The following is an 18255-nucleotide window of genomic DNA, read 5'->3' as shown; positions in this document are numbered from 1 at the left end:
AAAGGTATAAAGAAAGTTTTATTACACACTGGAGGACTAGTTAAAAACACATTTTATACACTGTGACAGAGACATTTTAGTTTTGTTTTGCATAGAACATTTTACCACAGGTAAAAGACAACGTCCTTATTGCTTTCGTCCATAACATACCACTAAATATCTGACATACTTAATTTCACATACTACAAGAATATAAAATCATGTCAGACAATTTAAGACGTTAATAAACTCATTTGGTTTAGAAGGCCCAGTCTAAGCAAACGCGTCCCTGAGAGACCTCAATTTAAACAGAAAATGAAATAATGTCTTAAAGGAATGATTCACTCGTAAATGAAAATTTGCTCACCATCAGGCCATCCAAGACGTAAATGAGTTTCTTCATTAGAACAGATTTGGAGAAATTTATTGCATCACTTGCTCACCAATGGATCCTCTGCAGTGAATGGGTGCCGTCAGAATGATAGCTGATAAAAACATCACAGCAATCCACACAACTTCGGTCAAATCAATTAACGTCTTGTGAAGTTTCTCAAAATCAGTTACAATAAAAAAACTCATCTACATCTTTGAGGGTGAGCAAATTTTAAACAAATGTTCATTTTTGCGTGAACTTTTCTTTTAACGTCGGGGAGTGTAACATTAGCTTAAGTAACAGTTAAGATTTGTATTTCACCTGTTTCTGTGAACTATATTTTTGGTGAACGAATAATATGTGATTTGCACATCTAAAATTGTTTGTTCCCTTATAACCTATATTTTATATATAACACAATGCAGTATAGAATTCTGTGGACACAAGATGGTTAATTGTGAATTAGCATTAAAAAAGCAAAAGCAGCATCCTTTCTTGGTATTCCATGGAACTGACACAGTTTGATGAGTATTGCTGTTATCCTCACATGGTGGTATACTGACCAAGTGCTTTCTTCAGCTTTTCAGCAATCTATCCAATCAGAACACACAAGAAGGTTACATACAGTATGTTGCATTACGTATATCATGTTTATGGTGTCTATACACCACTCACCGTTTCATAGAATTTCACCTGTTCCTCCAGGTAGAACTGCATGAGTCTGTTGTAGTCATAGATACGGTTGCTATGGAAGTGATTCATCTCCGCTAGAGAAACAGATGGCAAGTCTAAGATTACACACGTGTGGCAAACACTACAATTAAGCACACAGGTGCACGAATGAAAGACCACTGTGACAAAGGGTCTTTCACTGATGGACGTACCTTGCAATGCGTAAGACATGGTGCTAAGGTTCTTTTCCATAACATGCTTATCTTGTTGGCTAATCTTATTCATCGCCACCAAATGATCAGCCTCTTTTACTTTATCAATGGCAGCCTGAGGAAAAAAGAAACGTTTAAATACTAATTTAGATACAGTGCCTTGCAAAAGTATTCATACCCCTTCATTTTTTCATGTTATATAGCCACCTTTTTTTTCTCCCACATCAATCTACACTCCATACATCATAATGACAAAGCACAAAAGAGGTCTGTAACAACTATGCACATTTATTTAAAAAAAATATTGCATAAGTATTCATACCCTTAGCTCAGTACTTAGTTGAAACACCTTTACAAGTCTTTTTGGTACGACAAGTTTTGCAAAACCAAAACAGTAAATTTAGAAAGACAAAAGGTGAAAGGTTTATACCTTGTGAACTGCTATTGTGTCAGGGAAGCAGCCCAGTAGTCCCTTGTACTCTGTGTTTGTTTCCATCAGGAAGTGTAGGTCTTTTTTTGGCTGATAAACAAATGTTATCTTATTGAAACAAATGCTTAAACTCATGGATAATGCTAAAAACAGCAATCTTGGGTTTTGCTATCACTGTGTAGCCTTGTGGTTACAATTCTATCAACTTGTGGAAATAGCAGCACAGGATGTCAGGAAACTTTCTAATGATGAGTGAAATGCAAGGTTCAAGGAAGTATTCATGTGAGGAAATATATTGTACTTCTGATACCTGTCCTGCAACGATGTCGGCTATTTCCTCATACGTTTTTCCTGTTGCGGTCAATGCTTCCGTCAGAGTTGATTCCCCTTAAAATAAAGTACAAAAGACCATCAAAACATGATTAGATAATCATTAGTTAATCACACAGATTTCATATGTAATATTTGAGCTGTGAACATGTCTATGAGAGCATGAACAAAGTTCCATTTTCCTACCATGGTATACACTAGTGTTGAAAACTGATGATAAGTTCTGAAATGCTTTTCCAATCTGCCGATACTCCTTTTGTAATGCTGTTGGTTCAAAAGCAGAAGATTTTTACTATAAATGGTAAATGCAGGTTTACTGTGCACTCTAAAAAATGCTGGGTTATTTTTTTTAACCCAAATGCTGGGTTCAGCCTGTTGGGTCATTTTATTGGATTATTTTTAATATTTTTACCCAGGTGCTGGTTTATTTTTTTAAACCCAAATGCCGGGTTCAACTTGTTGGGTCATTTCATTGGGTTATTTTTAATACTTTTTACCCAGGTGCTGGGTAGTTTTTCTGTTACTAAGTTGCTGGGTCATTTTTAATGCTGGGTTATTTTTTTCTACCCAACCGCTGGGTTGAGCCTGTCTCTGACAAAACAAACCCAGCTGCTGAGTTACAGTCAGTCAGAGTGTGGGCTTTTTGAGTCCTCTACGTGAGAGTCGGGTTCTCAGCAGCGCCGATTTGCACTTCTTCAGCGAAATAAAGGTTTGTATAAATTTAATTTAATTTATAAAGTCTTTACTCTGCTGTAAATTGTATTATTTTACGCAACGCAACATAAGGACAAGATGCCAGTCTCAGCTGTGTTAACAGCGGTTGTTTCGCAGGATAGAAACGCCTTTTGCCTTGCATAAAATAAATGGATTTTATTCGTTATTGTACTGAGTTTAATCTTAAAATTAGGGCTGGCAAATGATTACCTGTGATTAATCGCATACAAAATAACAATCTGTGTTTGCCCAATATATGTGTGTGTACTGTGTGTAATTATTATGTATATATAAATACAAGCACATTCATGTACATATTTAAGAAATATTTACAAGTATATATATTTATTATAATTTTTATAGAATTTATATTACTGTATACGAATCGTTTGACAGCCCTACTTTAAATATGTTCTTTCATGTCAGTACTGTTTGTTTATGGCAGTTTTTGGAGTTAGTCACGACATCTTTCAGCTACGGTCTGAAGTTCGTAGTTAACCCGGCCAACAGCAGCCCATCACCGGCTCAGATTTCGGTGACACACCAGCATGAGATTTAGCGCTATTTCAGTAAAAAGCGATTACGCATTTGAATACACTAAAATTAAAATTCTACTTTTAAATTTTAAATTTTTTATGTCTAAAATACTTGTTAAATGAGTTTAAATGTATGTCATATTGTAAAATATGCTGTATCCACCCAAATAAATTTAATTTGTTTTGTATTCTGTCCATGGGTTCTTGCTTAATAATAAATGTTCATCTTTTGATTATTGCTGTTGCCTCTAGTATTTCTGTGTCTGTTCTTTATAAGTTCCAGTCCATTTTAAACCAGCAATATAATAATTTTTAAACAATAGTTGACTTAAATATAATAACCCAGCATGTTTGGTAAAAACAGCTGGGTCAAAATAACCCAGCATGTGTTCTGTCCAATATTTACCCAGCGCTGGGTTGCCAAATAACCCAGTTGGGTTGTTTTAAACCCAGCATTTTTTAGAGTGTGATGATGAGGAAATACAGTATGTGAACTCACGGCCTGTACATCTCTTCCAGTGAAGATGCCCGACAGCCAGTAGTTCTTTAACACTGTTGTCCATAGATCGAGTAAACTGGCTGTACATTTCATACTTCTGCTCCCTACAATCAGATGAAGATGAGACCACTGTTTTATTAAATATATTACGTTATATAAAACGTTTCAGTTGCTTTGCTGTCTATGCAGGATCAGAAAGCTCATTTTTCATCAAAAATCTCTTAATTTGTAATATCTTTAATTTCTTATGGGTTTGGAATGACATGAGGGTGAGTAATTAACGACAGGATATATTTTATATTTATATTTTATTTATTTAATTCTGAATTATTACTACAATTAAAAATTATTATTAATTTTTAAATTATAAATAATAGGTGATCATTTTCACTTTTTACATTTTGGGATAAAATAATTAGAGTTCAGTATTGTCTTACACTTGAACAGGATCTACTTCTGGGAGCTCTGCATCTATGGTGGAGAAAATTTTCACTCCCACTGTTTCATCTTTTTCTGCTTTCCGCTTCCCCAGTTTCCACTCCTAACAGAAACAACAAACAAAACATGACTTACAACATTTCCAAACTGCCATGCTGAACTTAACTATTCACTAGTCAAAGTTAATATATAACACTGTAAAACACCTCTAAAGGATGTAATCTCAGTATCAGCAAACAGATGATAATTCTCAACAGAAGAGCTCTTTAACTGTTTATATATACTGTTTGAATATGTATTTATATCAGTACATAAAACTACACATTATACATGTTTTAACAAACACACCTTTTCATCTCTGTAGCTAAGGAACAGCTGGAAAACTTCACTGTTAGAGATCACCGGATGCCGGCACATGCGGGACATCCAGCCCTGCAGGCGTTCCATGCGCATTTTGATAAATTCCTCTTCAAATCGGCCTAAAGATAAACAGAAGACAGATGCTAGGAAGTCTACCAGCCAAAAACACTTTCTTTGCTGACTATTAAAAGAACAAAATGAGAAAATGATACAAGAAGTTCTAAAGAGACTTTTTGTTTTGTTCACCTGTAACTTGTTTGTCAGGTAGACATGGGATAGGCAGAGCACAGGCAAACTTCTCTACAAGCCTCTCATATAACCAGTCAAAGTGTTTGTATCTGTGATTGACCGGTCTGTTTGTAGTCTGACAAAAAAAGGTAAACAAAAATAAACCAAGACCTGTTAGCAAAAGAATTACAGTGAATCAATATTATTGAAGCAGTCCTGAGAGGTGATTCAAAATCAAAGGAACTTACATTAGGTGTGATCTGGTATTCGATGTAGCTCTTCAGGCCGTACATTTTTGACCCCTTTTTTGGATCAGCCACTACACAATCTAACTGAGTTTGTGGATACAACCATACTGGACCCACCTCGCCCGCCTGCAAAATAAACATTCAGAAATAATAGATCCATTCACTGTACCACTTAAAACAAACCCAAGGCTGTTATTCTGTTATCCAGAATAAATATCTAACTAACAAATCACATGACAAAGTCAAATTAACTTACATAAATTGCCAATCTGTCATTCCCTTTAGTTATGTGCTTGGTAAGCAGATACACCTCTGGATTTGGGGTCTTGGAGAACCCTGGAAACCTGCGGGAAAAGATGGCATGAGCATTTGCAAAGTTTATTTTATTAATGAAATATTAATATTGGCAGTTATCAAAAGTAAAACGTTACTTGTTAAGGGCCATTTTCATAGTAGAGTGACCCCCGCCCCGCTGCATCGTTCCTCCCTCTTCCACTTGTGAACCTCCATAACCGCCTGTCGACTTTCCATCATCTGAATCATCATCCCATTCCTCATCAAAGGAGTAGACGGAACCTATGGTCATGTGACACAACAATCACCATCACTGTCACAATTTTTACACATCATACAGAAATGCATTTACATTTTTCATACGTATTAAAGCGTTGCTGTCTACGCAGGGTCAGAAAGCTCTCGGATATCATCAAAAATATCTTAATTTGTGTTCCGAAGATGAACGAAGGTCTTACAGATTTGGAACGACATGAGAGTGAGTAATTAATGACAGAATTTTCATTTTTGGGTAAACTACCCCTTTAAAATAAAGGATAGTTTCATGGATAGATTCAGAAGATTAATCGAACCATATTTCAACAAGATAATAAAAGCTGTATTTTATTTCCATATTACTAAGATGTACTTTTTTTTTATTTCACATGGGTATTCTTACTGGAATGCATGCTGTATAGAGGGGCCAGAAAAGGTTCTGCTTCCTTGCGCAAATGTGAGTACACCGCTCTCTCTGTGGGAAGCATGTTTCAGAACAACTCAGCTGTGTAACAGGCAAATTCAACAAAGACAGCTGTAGTGATGACTATACCATACCACTGAAATGATTCACTTACTTTCACATACAGTACCTAGCTACCTAAAGTACATAAACAGCTTATATATGACTTTAACTATGGTCTGCTGATAAAGTTCAAAGTCCCCATAAGAAAGCAGATAATACGGATCACATGCATATCCTACATGTTGTGGACAGTAAAGCAAGCAACATTGCTTCTGATATGGAATGCACATGTGCCCTAATAACAAATACGTCACTATACACTTTCACAAAGGAGGAAGCTAAACTTGAGAAAACAAAAAACAAACTGATTTATTGATTTTAATCGATTCTCATTTTAATGAAACGATATTGATTCTTAAATCCTAAGAATCGACTGTATTCAGTTAATTAATGTTTGAACATTGTAGTGCACCTTCCATCCAATAAATCTCAATAGATTTGTGCTTTGTTACTTTTGATATAAAACAAAGTCTCAGATTTCAAATTCTGTCCATTTTATAACAATACTCAAACAACAGATGCTGTTTTAGCACTGTTTAACGTGGAGTGACTGACTGCTGTTGCGCCTCAGTTTGGCGTTGCCAAATCTGTGATTTTCCTGCAGAATTGGGCTACTTTACAGGTGAGGTCAAAAGTTTACATCCCCCTTTAAGAATAATTAAAAATGTTAATTATTTTACCAAAATAAGAGGGATCATACAAAATGCATGTTATTGTTCATTTAGTACTGACCTGAATAAGATATTTCACATAAAAGATGTTTACAATATATTTTTTTTTTACAATAAAAGATGTTTTTAATAATTTTTTAATTTATAAAAAATGACCCTGTTCAAAAGTTTACATCCCTTTGATTCTTCATACTGTGTTGTTACCTGAATGATCCACAGCTGTGCTTTTTTTTTGTTTAGTGATAGTTGTTCATGAGTCCCTTGTTTGTCCTGAAAAGTTAAACTGCCTGCTGTTCTTCAAAAAAAAATCCTTCAGGTCCCACAAATCCTTTGGTTTTTTTATTAACATTTTTGTGTATTTGAACCCTTTCCAACAATGACTGTATGATTTTGAGATCCATCTTTTCAATGGAGGACAACTGAGAGACTCATATGCAACTATTACAGCAGGTTCAAACGCTCACTGATGCTTCAGAAGGAAACACAATGCATTAAGAGATGGGGGGGTGAAAACTTTTGAATTTGAAGATCAGGTAAAACTTAATTTATTTTGTCTTCTGGAAAACATGTAACTATCTTCTGTAGCTTTTCAGTACTAAACGAAAAAAAAAAAAAGTTATTTAAGCAAAATAAAAAAAATGTAGACATCTCCATTCTGTTCAAAACTTTTCACCCCCAGCCAAAACCAAATAATTTGTGGGACCTGAAGGATTTTTCTGAAGACAAACAAGGGACTCATGAACAACCATCACTAAAAAAAAAAAAAAAAAAAAAACACAGCTGTGGATCATTCAGGCAACAACACAGTATTAAGAATCAAGGGGTAATAACTTTTGAACGGGGTCATTTTTATAAATTCAACTATTATTTTCTCTTGTAGACTATAGGTAAACTAATTTTATGTGAAATATTTTAAAAAAACAATAACATGCATTTTGTATGATCCCTCTTATACTGGTAAAATAATTAACATTTTAATTGATTCTGAAAGGTGGATTTAAACATTTGAAAAAATAAAAATAACAGTTTTCTGAAAAATTAAAGTGTCACTTTAAAAGTGAAGCAATGGTTACAAAGGTAAACAGCTGCCAATCTGATGATGCAAACATGCTATGGTTCAGGTCCAAAAAACAGTATGTGAACACAATTCAGCTGGGGCAGGGGGAGGAAAGATCAATTAAGACCAGGTTTGGGACAGGCAATCGAACCAAGTGTGAAAGCACCCCAAAAGTATTAATTTGGTTGGATAAAAAAAAAAAAAAAAAAAAAAAAGTACTGACCCCAAACTTTTGAATGGAAGTGTGGATAGTTACAGACAGATAATAATAAATGTTTAATTGAGGCTTTACTGCAATGTTCTCCACTTACCATTATTGCCTGCTGGTTCCTGTTCAGTGTAGTTCCAGTTGTCTGCAGGGTTATTGTTGGACCATGTCGTGGCAGTCCAAGCCTCATTCCCATTAACCCCCTACAGGCACATAAAATACAACAATAAATCATTCTTTTGAACAAATCTACATCAATTCTGTCCCTTAAGACCATTAAAGCCATTTGAATTATACAGGTTGCTACTCTGAGTTTAAAGTGGATTCTATCAGCTTGTTTACACAATCCCCTACTGATTCAGGAATTGTTCCTCGACTGACCTATTTTAATATCAAGCGTCTGCTCAAATAATGAACAACCAAATTCACTACAATTTAAGGAACATCAAGTTCTACCTTCCACCCACTTCCTTTTTTACGATCCATCAAAATCACTCATATGTCACAAGCAGATTACAGCAAATCACTCTTGCTGGGTTGGCCATATAAGCAAAATGAATCTGCCTTGTTCATATTCAAATTCTCACATAATATTTGTTTGTGTGTCTCCAAATCACCATGTCTGACCTATAACATACAAAACAGACTGGACAATGTCACCTATAACCAATGCAGTACTAAAGACCATCCTGTAAACTAAAGATATTTTCAAGAATCTCCTTAAGCAATTTTAAGCATGACAGTTATTAGTTCTTCCTGGCATTTTACTTGTTTTTCTATTGTATATGATTTTAATATGCACTCACTCAGTATAAGCACATTCTATGGGACAAATTAGAGAAATTATTTGAATTAACAGTTTAAAACAGCAATAATGAAAATCAACTTGTCATATTAGATGTTATTTTACAAACCATGAATCACATAACTAAAAAGAGGTACAAAAACCTAATTGAGATTCTCAAAAACAGAGAAAACGTTTGCAGAAACCATTAATATGTTTACTCATAATGAAAAAGCCAATGACAACAATTTTTGAGTTTTTATTCTTGTATAATGGCTGATGGTCACAAATGAATTGCGATATTTCCAATATAAAAATATAGCTCTCTCTCAAATCTGCCACAAAAGACCTGGATGTGCTTTAAGAACTAAAAGGCCAAAGGCTCTTGAGTCCGTCTCTGTCCATTAGTCTAAGACTTAATGGCCAATTCCATCAATAGACCTGACCTTGATGCTGCTAAAAACTAACTCCCAGCCACGCAAAACCATTTGTCTCGCTTCCTGGCTTCACCAATTAAGAGCGTCTATACCAATTTTCCCTGAGCACAACATTACTCATGTGTTTATCGTTATTAGTACTTTGGTGTTGTGGATCACTCTAAATGTCACTGAGTCATCGAAGACTGACGGAAACGTTAAGTCGTTAGATATGTCTTTTCACCACTTGTACCACTTCCTCAGTTGTCTTGCAAAGGTGACTGTACTCTTGAACAGCTTCAAATCAAGGAGGAAAATTCAGCATATGACCATCCAATGTGTAAAATCTACAACTGGACTCCCTTGTAGAGTACATTCTTAGTAAACGGAAATCATATTGGAGTCACAAAAGTGATTTAGTCAAGAGATTTTCTCTCTTTTGCTTTTTGATTAACATGAATGACAGACAGCAGGAATATCAGACTGCTGTCACTTTAAGAGCTGCCCGGATCCAATATACTGTTACACGTGTTTTCTTTCTCAGCTGTTTGCTTTCACTGAAAACCTAAATTACTGTGTTTACGTGAAAACATGCAAAGACGAGCATTCTGACACATACAAGTGTGTATTTAACCGTTCAAGGACTATAAAGCAGCAAAATTAAGTCAGTTTAATACTCCCGCACTCTATGAGCACTGCTTCTAAACCGAAATGCTTAAAAACATATGCAAATGTTAACTGTAAATGCGATAAGAGATAACTGTCGAAAATCTCTAACAGTTGACAAAATTAATCGTGTGTATATCGCCAAAACATAGTTTGGACACAGTAGAATTTCTACTTTTTTTAAATACTTTTCCTTCACAACTCAACCCTAAGTAAAAAAATAAATAAATAAATAAGTTTAATTAAGCCTTTAACTGTCACTTCCATGTTTGAACACAGACGTAAAAATGCACTATCCAAACTTACATTTTTATAATTCATTTTTATAATATAAAACATTTTGTAATATGATTTTCATGTACATTTTCCATGGTAATGCAATGTCTGATTTTAAAATGGCTTTCAAAGGATGAATTTTGAGATTTTACGTTTTCTACTGATATATAATTTCTTATGATTTCTAAAGTGTGATATGGAAAAAGGCAACAAAGAATGTCTTTTGGTGATAAAAAAGTCAGAACTCCTGTTATAATGTTGATTTTTGAGGTGCACTCTTGACATACATTAATCTATTACTTTTCCTATATAATTTGTAACACAAAAATATGGTGAAATATCTGTTTAGGAGTCTTAGACCTTTCCAACAATATAAAGTTTGTCATGATTAGATTAGGATTTATTTGTAATATAATACTCAGGGGATGGGTGACAGTTAAGAGGTTAAATTTAATTAAAGAAAAAAAAAATATATAAAATATATAAATAAGTGAAATTTAGGTTTTGTAAAGAAATTTGCTCATATGCTCATATTTTTCTACAAGAGTAATATCAAGCATTTACTGTAAACATAAAACAAAAGGCTATTGAGATACAAGGAACTCCCAATTTTGACTGCTAGCGTATATTTCCCTGGTAAAAAAAAAAAAAAAAAAAAAATCATTATTAGGCATGGTTATTAAAATTTTACCAACATTTTCTTCAGATGGTGAACCTGATCCTAAATCCTAAGTATAATGCAAACTACTACACATTTAAATACTACTGCATGCACAATGAAGTTGTGCACAACACATAGTACAGAGATCTAACAACCTACTAGGAGAACGAGCCGTAGCGAGTACAAGAGACAGAAAGAGAGAGGGAGAGATGGTCCTCATGTCTAATGTCCCGAGCTATAATGAGACCCATTTACTCTCATTCTCCTGCTTTCACAGGAAATGGATTTCAACTGCAGATGACACATAGGGCCTTTGTGCATTTTATGCTTACCAGACTTCTCATTAAATGAGTGTGGATTTCTAGTAAAAGTTGGCTGTGAAAATGAGGAAGCAAAACTGATATTTGAATAGCGGACTTTTTGTTGGTTGTCGCTACTTATTTTTTACTGTGACCTGCTTTACATTTCATTTGAGGAACTGTGGAACTAGCAGATACTCACACTGTAAGATTTCAAAAGTTTAAGCTAGAACTTAATACAGTAAATGCTCACCACAACTTCTCCAAATGTAAGATTATGAACAGAGTAACACAAATGGTTTGGGTGATGTGGTACCTGGGTGTTTGCTGAACTGCTGTTGTAACCTTGATTGGGAGCATCAGTATACTGTGTCGCAGATGCTTGTGTGGAACCAGGGTTGATCTGCAATAATATTCACAAATATATTCATGAAAAAAAGCAGGCAGGTTTGTAAAAATTATAAAATAATGAACATTTTTCTCATATCCTGTCCATGCCTTTTACAGTCCATGCATCAAACTTTCCCTCCATATGAATCAATGACAAAAAAAATCATTACGCCTGAGGAACGCTGACTGTGTATTTACAGAAAGGCCACACTGGGAATATGCTCAACATCTTAGTGGTAATTATGGTATAAAGATAGACCTACTGCACAGAACATGTGGGAATATTCTCCATCTGTAATAAAAGTATGCCAAATACCTAATTAAACCTTTAATCAGTTACTTCTTCTAATTAGGCTGCAGCTCAGCAAACACACACACATTCAGTGACTTCCCTTGATTTCAATGATGAAAGTCAGACACAAGAAAATTAGAAAAACACTGGACAAGTTTTAGTATATCAGCTCAGCAAATAAAAAGACAGATAGTAGAAAAAAGGTCACTTTCATTTTGTCCTTCCCTTTCTACAGTACAAAAAATTATCTCACACAATTTTCTATTTTCATCTAATGCTTTGTGTAAAGAAGTGAAACCGAAAACAAAGCTCATGATTGGGGTGTTTTTTTTTTTTTTACCTCAATATAGTCCTCAGGCACCAGGCCTACATTTCCTCTGGAATTCCGAGCCTCTACCCAGCCACCGCCTACATTCTACATAAAATGAAGCAAAACATAGTTAGATATAATAAAAGTTTAAGATCTGTATGATTTTTAAATAAATCTGCATATTAGAATGATTTCTGAAGAATCATGTGATACTAAAGACCAGCATGATGGCTGATAAATATTCAGTTCGCATCACAAAAATAAATAAAATTTGAAAATACACACTACCTGTCAAAAGTTTTTGAACAGTAAGATTTTTAATGTTTTTTAAAGAAGTATCTTCTGCTCACCAAGGCTGTATTTATTACATTACAAATACAGTAAAAATAGTAATTTTGTGAAATACTTCTACAATTTAAAATAATACTTTTCTTTTTAAATATATTGTAAAATATAATTTGTTCCTGTGATTCAAAGCTGAATTTTTTAGCAGCAGTTATCTCAGTCTTCAGTGTCACATGATCCTTCAGAAATCATTCTAATATGCTGATTTGCTACTCAATAAACATTTATTATAAGGCTGTCAATTGCATACAAAATAAAAGTTTGAGTTTGCCTAATATTTGTGTGTCCACTGTGTGTTATTATTATGTATATATAAATATGCACAAATGAATGTATATATTTAAGAGAAATATGGTATTTATGTACAAATATTTTTATTTATATATAATTTGAATTATATAAAAATTATAATAAATACATATACTTTTAAATATGTCTTAAATATATACATGAATATGTTTTTATTTATATATACATAATAATTACATGCCGTACACACACATACATTAGGCAAACTCAAACTTTTATTTTGTATGCGATTAATCATTTGACAGCCCTAGTTTATTACAGTTGTGCTGCTTAATGTTTTGTGGAAACCATAATGCAACATTTTTCAAGTATTTACTGTCACTTTTGATCAATTTAATGCATCGCAGCTCAATAAATGTATTAATTTCTTTCAAAAAAAAAAAAAAAACAACAACTCTTGAACAGTAGTGCTTATATAACATTTTCTTTACGTTGTCTATAGTCAAGTGCCTGTCCTGAAACACTAGTGCTGAAGCTCAGTATATCCTCACCTGGTTAGTGACCGTGAGTATTTCACCTTCTTGAACAGTCAGCTCATTGTTGCCAGGCTCAGCGCTGAAGTCATATAATACCTGAGCCTGAACACAGCAAACATATGGGTAACACTCAACAGTAACTGCATGAATATTTCAGTGTGGCATGGCTAAAACTTTCACCTCTGTGTTTTGAGACTAAAACACTTCAATCCAATTCTGTATGTAGATTGTATAACATAAACATAAAGCTAAGCTTGTAGGTGACTCCTCTTCAGCTCCAAGAATAATACAAGCACGTCCTTTTATAATGCATACACACAGGTCCCAAATGAAAATATTATGAATGTTACCAATGTCACCTTTTCGTCCAAAAATATCTACATGATGGAAGATTTTATAGCCTTATTTCCACATATGAGGGCATATCCGCATGACCAACCATCACAACACAGCCAACATGTAGGCCTAAACCAAAACATTAAAACTGGTTTTCTGTCAAACCACCTCTAACCAAACTCAGCTTCCATTTTTAGTGCGCTGAGTGTTTATCAATATCAAAAGGACGTGCTTACTTGAATGATAATGCTGACAAATCATTGTACACTGAAAAATGACATATTCCCTTGAGTTCTGTTTCTGACAGGATGCACCATGTTCCTGTTCACAGCAACAAGGTGGACACAGGCGACACAAAAGCTTGTCTGATTGTGACCTAGCGAGGTGCCTACACAGACAGCATTTTGGGGTAGGTTTTAAATCAGCTGACTGTTTGTGTATAATTGTATCCAGATGACTCAGAACCTGCATGTAATGCCCACTACTAATGCAGCTTACTAGGTTTTGAGACACAGAAACTAAACTCTTTTCAGTAATACATTTTCAGTACTAATTCCCAACAGAAAACAGCAATAGTATCAAGACTATGAATGAATACTTGTTACAATAACAGCAGTTTATCTCATAACCTAACCAGAGAGTTTATAATATACTTTCAAAATGCGTGCGTTTCGATTTGCAATGTCAACATAGAAAAGAAAGACTGCAAGAGAGAGGTATCAATTTCTGCACCCATCAAAAATGCTAAGGAGGTGGGCATGGGCCCCATTAAAAATCTGGATATCAGAATAAGGGAAATTGATGCGTCAAATAAAGTCTAGCCATCTTTTAACAGTACAGTTACTCTAACCTCAATCTGAAAAGGTCTACTACTGTACACTAGCCTATCAATTCAGGCCTTAAAGAAAAACAGCATGTCTGCAAGCTAAATGGAACAGCGCAATGAATTAGTGCAAGTACTTCCTTACTAACACTACAGTATTATTTACAGTCCCTGGTTAAACATGCTCTTATTACACCTCTGTGTTTTTATTGTGTGGAAACACATACACCACAAAAAGCAGAATGGCAGGTTTTGAAACGAGGACTAGCTGTGTGTTCAGTTTTCAAGTTTGAAAATGTGTGAAAACTTATCACGTGTTCCTTGACATACTGGTGGTGTATACATGCTGTAATAAATAAATAAATAAATAAAATAATAAATAAATCAAGTTCAAGAAAGTACACAAAGGCTTACTCTATTACTAATTCTTACTCATTAGATTTACAATTCTAGTTTTCTGTGTCCCAGTCCAGTTTGTTGCAGAACATAATTCATTTAGAACTAAATATAATTAACATCTACTATTGCCTGAAACATTTTGCACGTTATTAAAACGTGTTCACAAACCGGCCACACAATTATGTTGTATATTACATATTTACCAGTACGTATTTCTGATTCTGATGAGGTGAACTTTTTTCACCCCATTAATCAATTCCTCGATTCTATCACTGCGAGTAGGACATGTCAATGTCAATATTTTCTAGACTCGAGAACTGTAGTCATTAAATGAAACCGGTTCAAAATGATTCCAAACCGGTTCAAATGATTCATTAATAAGAGTCGACTCAATGGAATTCGGTTAGGAATAGGGCATCGGTACTATTTTTGTAAACAGTGTAAGCGTACAGTACAATTCAAATAAGTCACAAGATTATTAAAATGTACTAATTTAACACAGCCGTCTCTTGCTAAACTAATAAACATTTCGTTAAAATTCGTTTTATAGAAATACAACTCTTATACGCCTATTTTTTTCGGTGGTCATTCTACTTAAAATACAGTCCATTATGATGAACTTTGTCTACAACGTGCAACGATGCAACATGAATTATCGTTTCGCTATAGTTCTTATGAGACAAATGCGCCACAGTCATTTCATTAGTATTGTTTATCCCAGTGTTATGCCAAAACTTACCTTCACTGCCATCGTGGTATCAATAATTTAATCACCATTAACATGCGATATGAGGTCTTAAAATAAACAAAACGTAGTAAAAACAAACCTTTCTGTCCCTAAATGAAGCGAAAATTACGCGTTTGTTTTTTGTGTTATGCAGCAGTGACCGCTCTCGATTAGCAAAACATAGCTCGATAAAATCCAGTTATCTGACCCATATAACCAGCCCTGGGCGTTGAAAATGTAGATGTTTCGTCCTCTTTCCCTAACTCAGACCCGGAAAACTTCAGCACATTGGCCTCAAAATGTATGACTTATTGAGCTGTCAGAGCAGCTCTTCCTCCAACTCACACACCGCCCAGTAAAGCTCAAGTAAACAACTGAGACATTATGCAATGAAACACTGGATTTCAGCATTTACTTCAATGTGGTAAAACGTATCAAACGTTGATATTATTATGATTATTATTTTTATTATTTATTAAGCTATTTTAATTCAACATAAGCATTTTATATGAAACCCTATTGTTTTTGTAGCAATGCAACATTGTTTGTGACAGTGCTGAGGCGTGTCACAGCAGGTTTGTTGAAGGAACGGCTCCTTCAGGGAAGGTTTTCACTGCCACCGTCACTCTATACAGGTAGAGTAAGAATGGTGGTGAGAAAAAAATAGAAAATATAGGTAACGAGCTGCAGCAAATATGCACACCCATTACTGTGAGGTAAGATTGCCATCTACTGGTCATTTAAATGTGATCACATGTCCAAGAGTGTTTTTCATCATCAGTCGCTCCTTTTACATTTTTTGGACTGTTGTTTATAGTTGAGTATATACGCAACATATGCTTTTATATTTTCATAACATATTTGAGTACAGTGTTTGCAATTACTATGACATTTGTGTTATGGGGTGAATTAATACTTGTTTGGTTACAAATGTTGCTCTTACACCTATAAAAAGATATGAAGCTGAAAAAAAAAAAAAAAAAAACAATAAACACCATCACAAAATTGTAATGTTTTTACTGGTTATAATGGGACTTGGATTGGTTTTAATGGAATCTGTAATGGAGTCTGTGGGTTTCTACTGGTAATTGGCCGCCTTCTATTTAGTGGCTTATTAGAATCACTAAAAGTTGATGGTTTGTAATGGTATTTGTAGTAGAAACAATTCAAATTTCTGTGATGGTTTCTTCTTTTTTTTTTCTTCCCCAAGGATACAATGTATAATGTAATAAATTGATGTTTGTAGTTAAAATAGGTTACGTATTTTTCATTATTGCAGATCATACTGTGTTTGGCATAAACTTTTAATTAAAACATTTAAAAAAAAAAAAAAAAAAAAAAAAAAAACTGCATTTAACATATTTTGCAATTTACACTTTTTTTTTTTTTTTTGTCCTGGGGTGTTAAAAAACAATCATGTGCAATCATAGATACATAACACAAAAACTGATGTTCAGAAGTTCAGTAAGATTTTTAATGTTTGTAAAGAACAGCATTAATTCAAAACAAAAATCTTTGGTAACATTATATACTACTGTTCAAAGAAATTAATTAAAAAAATAAAAAATAAATAACACAGCTTCCAAAAAATATTACTCAGCACAGTTGTTTCCAGCACTGATAATAAATCAGCATATAAGAATGGTTTCTGACGGATCATGTGATACTAAATACCGCCATAATTCCTGATAAAAATTCAGTTTGCATCATACAAATAAATAAAATAAAAAAATATACATTACCAGTCAAAAGTTTTTGAACAGTAAGATTTTTAATGCTTTTTAAAGAAGTCTCTTCTGCTCACCAAGCCTGCATTTATTTGATCCAAAGTACAGCAAAAAAAATTTATTCCTGTGATCAATGCTAAATTTTCAGCATTATTACTCCAGTTTTCAGTGTCACATGATCCTTCAGAAATCATTCAAATATGCTGATTTGCTAAACAGTATTTAAAAAAGTGAAGTACTTCAATTTTCAGAATTCTTTGATGAATAGAAAGATCCAAAGATAAGCATTTATCTGAAATAAAAAGCTTTTGTAACATTATACACTATACCATTCAAAAGCTTGGAATCAGTATAAAAAAATTATAGAAATTAATGCTTTTATTTAGCAAGGATGCTTTTTGAATTGAGAAGATTTCTATTTCAGATAAATGCTGTCCTTCTGAACTTTCTATTCATCAACGAAAACTGAAATATATCTGCTTAGCAGTTTTCAAAATAATAATAATAATACAAGTGTTTTTTTTTTTTTGAGCAGCAAGTCAGAATATTAGAATAATTTCTGAAGGATCATGTGATTGGAGTAATGATGCTAAAAATTCAGTTTTGAAATCACAGGAATAAATCACATTTTAAAATATATTCAAATAGAGAGCAGTAATTTTAAATAGTAAAACTATTTCAAAATGTTACTGTTTTTGCTGCACTTTGGATCAAATATATGCAGGCTTGGTTATCTATATATCTGCCTGTCTGTCTGTCTGTCTGTCTGTTTGTGTGAAGTTGAGAGCAGACACTGCGGGCGCATTTGAAAGACTTGAAGTAGGTGAATGTGTGTGCATGTAAGCTCATGACACCGATGATTTACTGGAATACAGTCCCACCGGAGCAGAACTCCCACAGTTGCCTAGGGAGATTCCCAGTTTGGTGAAGGTTATGTGGTCATTTTCAAGGCTTTGTGTGTGTGTCTGAGCGAGGGAGTGGGTAGACAG

The 18255-nt window shown here is 34.0% G+C and overlaps 1 protein-coding gene across 1 annotated transcript; it reads right to left on the bottom strand.

Moving 5' to 3' along the window:
• On the bottom strand, positions 1-15906 carry snx9a (sorting nexin 9a). The gene is made up of 18 exons (XM_051133731.1): positions 15552-15906; positions 13270-13356; positions 12155-12229; positions 11449-11535; positions 8134-8233; positions 5451-5595; positions 5276-5363; positions 5020-5145; positions 4790-4907; positions 4532-4662; positions 4183-4286; positions 3746-3849; positions 2183-2260; positions 1977-2053; positions 1667-1756; positions 1237-1351; positions 1028-1119; positions 1-943 (listed from the first exon to the last, which is right to left on the bottom strand). The coding sequence occupies exons 1-18, from the start codon at positions 15561-15563 to the stop codon at positions 896-898; spliced, it is 1677 nt and encodes a 558-aa protein (XP_050989688.1). The 5' UTR covers positions 15564-15906; the 3' UTR covers positions 1-895.
• Between the last annotated feature and the right edge of the window lie 2349 nt (positions 15907-18255).

This window comes from Labeo rohita, chromosome 17 (genome assembly GCF_022985175.1).
Source record: "Labeo rohita strain BAU-BD-2019 chromosome 17, IGBB_LRoh.1.0, whole genome shotgun sequence".
In the NCBI taxonomy this organism is placed as follows: Eukaryota; Metazoa; Chordata; class Actinopteri; order Cypriniformes; family Cyprinidae; genus Labeo; species Labeo rohita.
Note: the sequence above shows the minus strand (reverse complement) of the source record. Positions and strands in the feature narration are given on the sequence as shown.

Bases quoted from the DNA above. Each gene is read 5' to 3' on its own strand.
- snx9a (XM_051133731.1), bottom strand. The intron at 5,146-5,275 runs GTAAGTTAATTT...TTTATTTTGCAG, and splicing joins ATGACAGATTGGCAATTTAT to GCGGGCGAGGTGGGTCCAGT. The intron at 4,287-4,531 runs GTGTGTTTGTTA...TGTTTCTGTTAG, and splicing joins TTAGCTACAGAGATGAAAAG to GAGTGGAAACTGGGGAAGCG.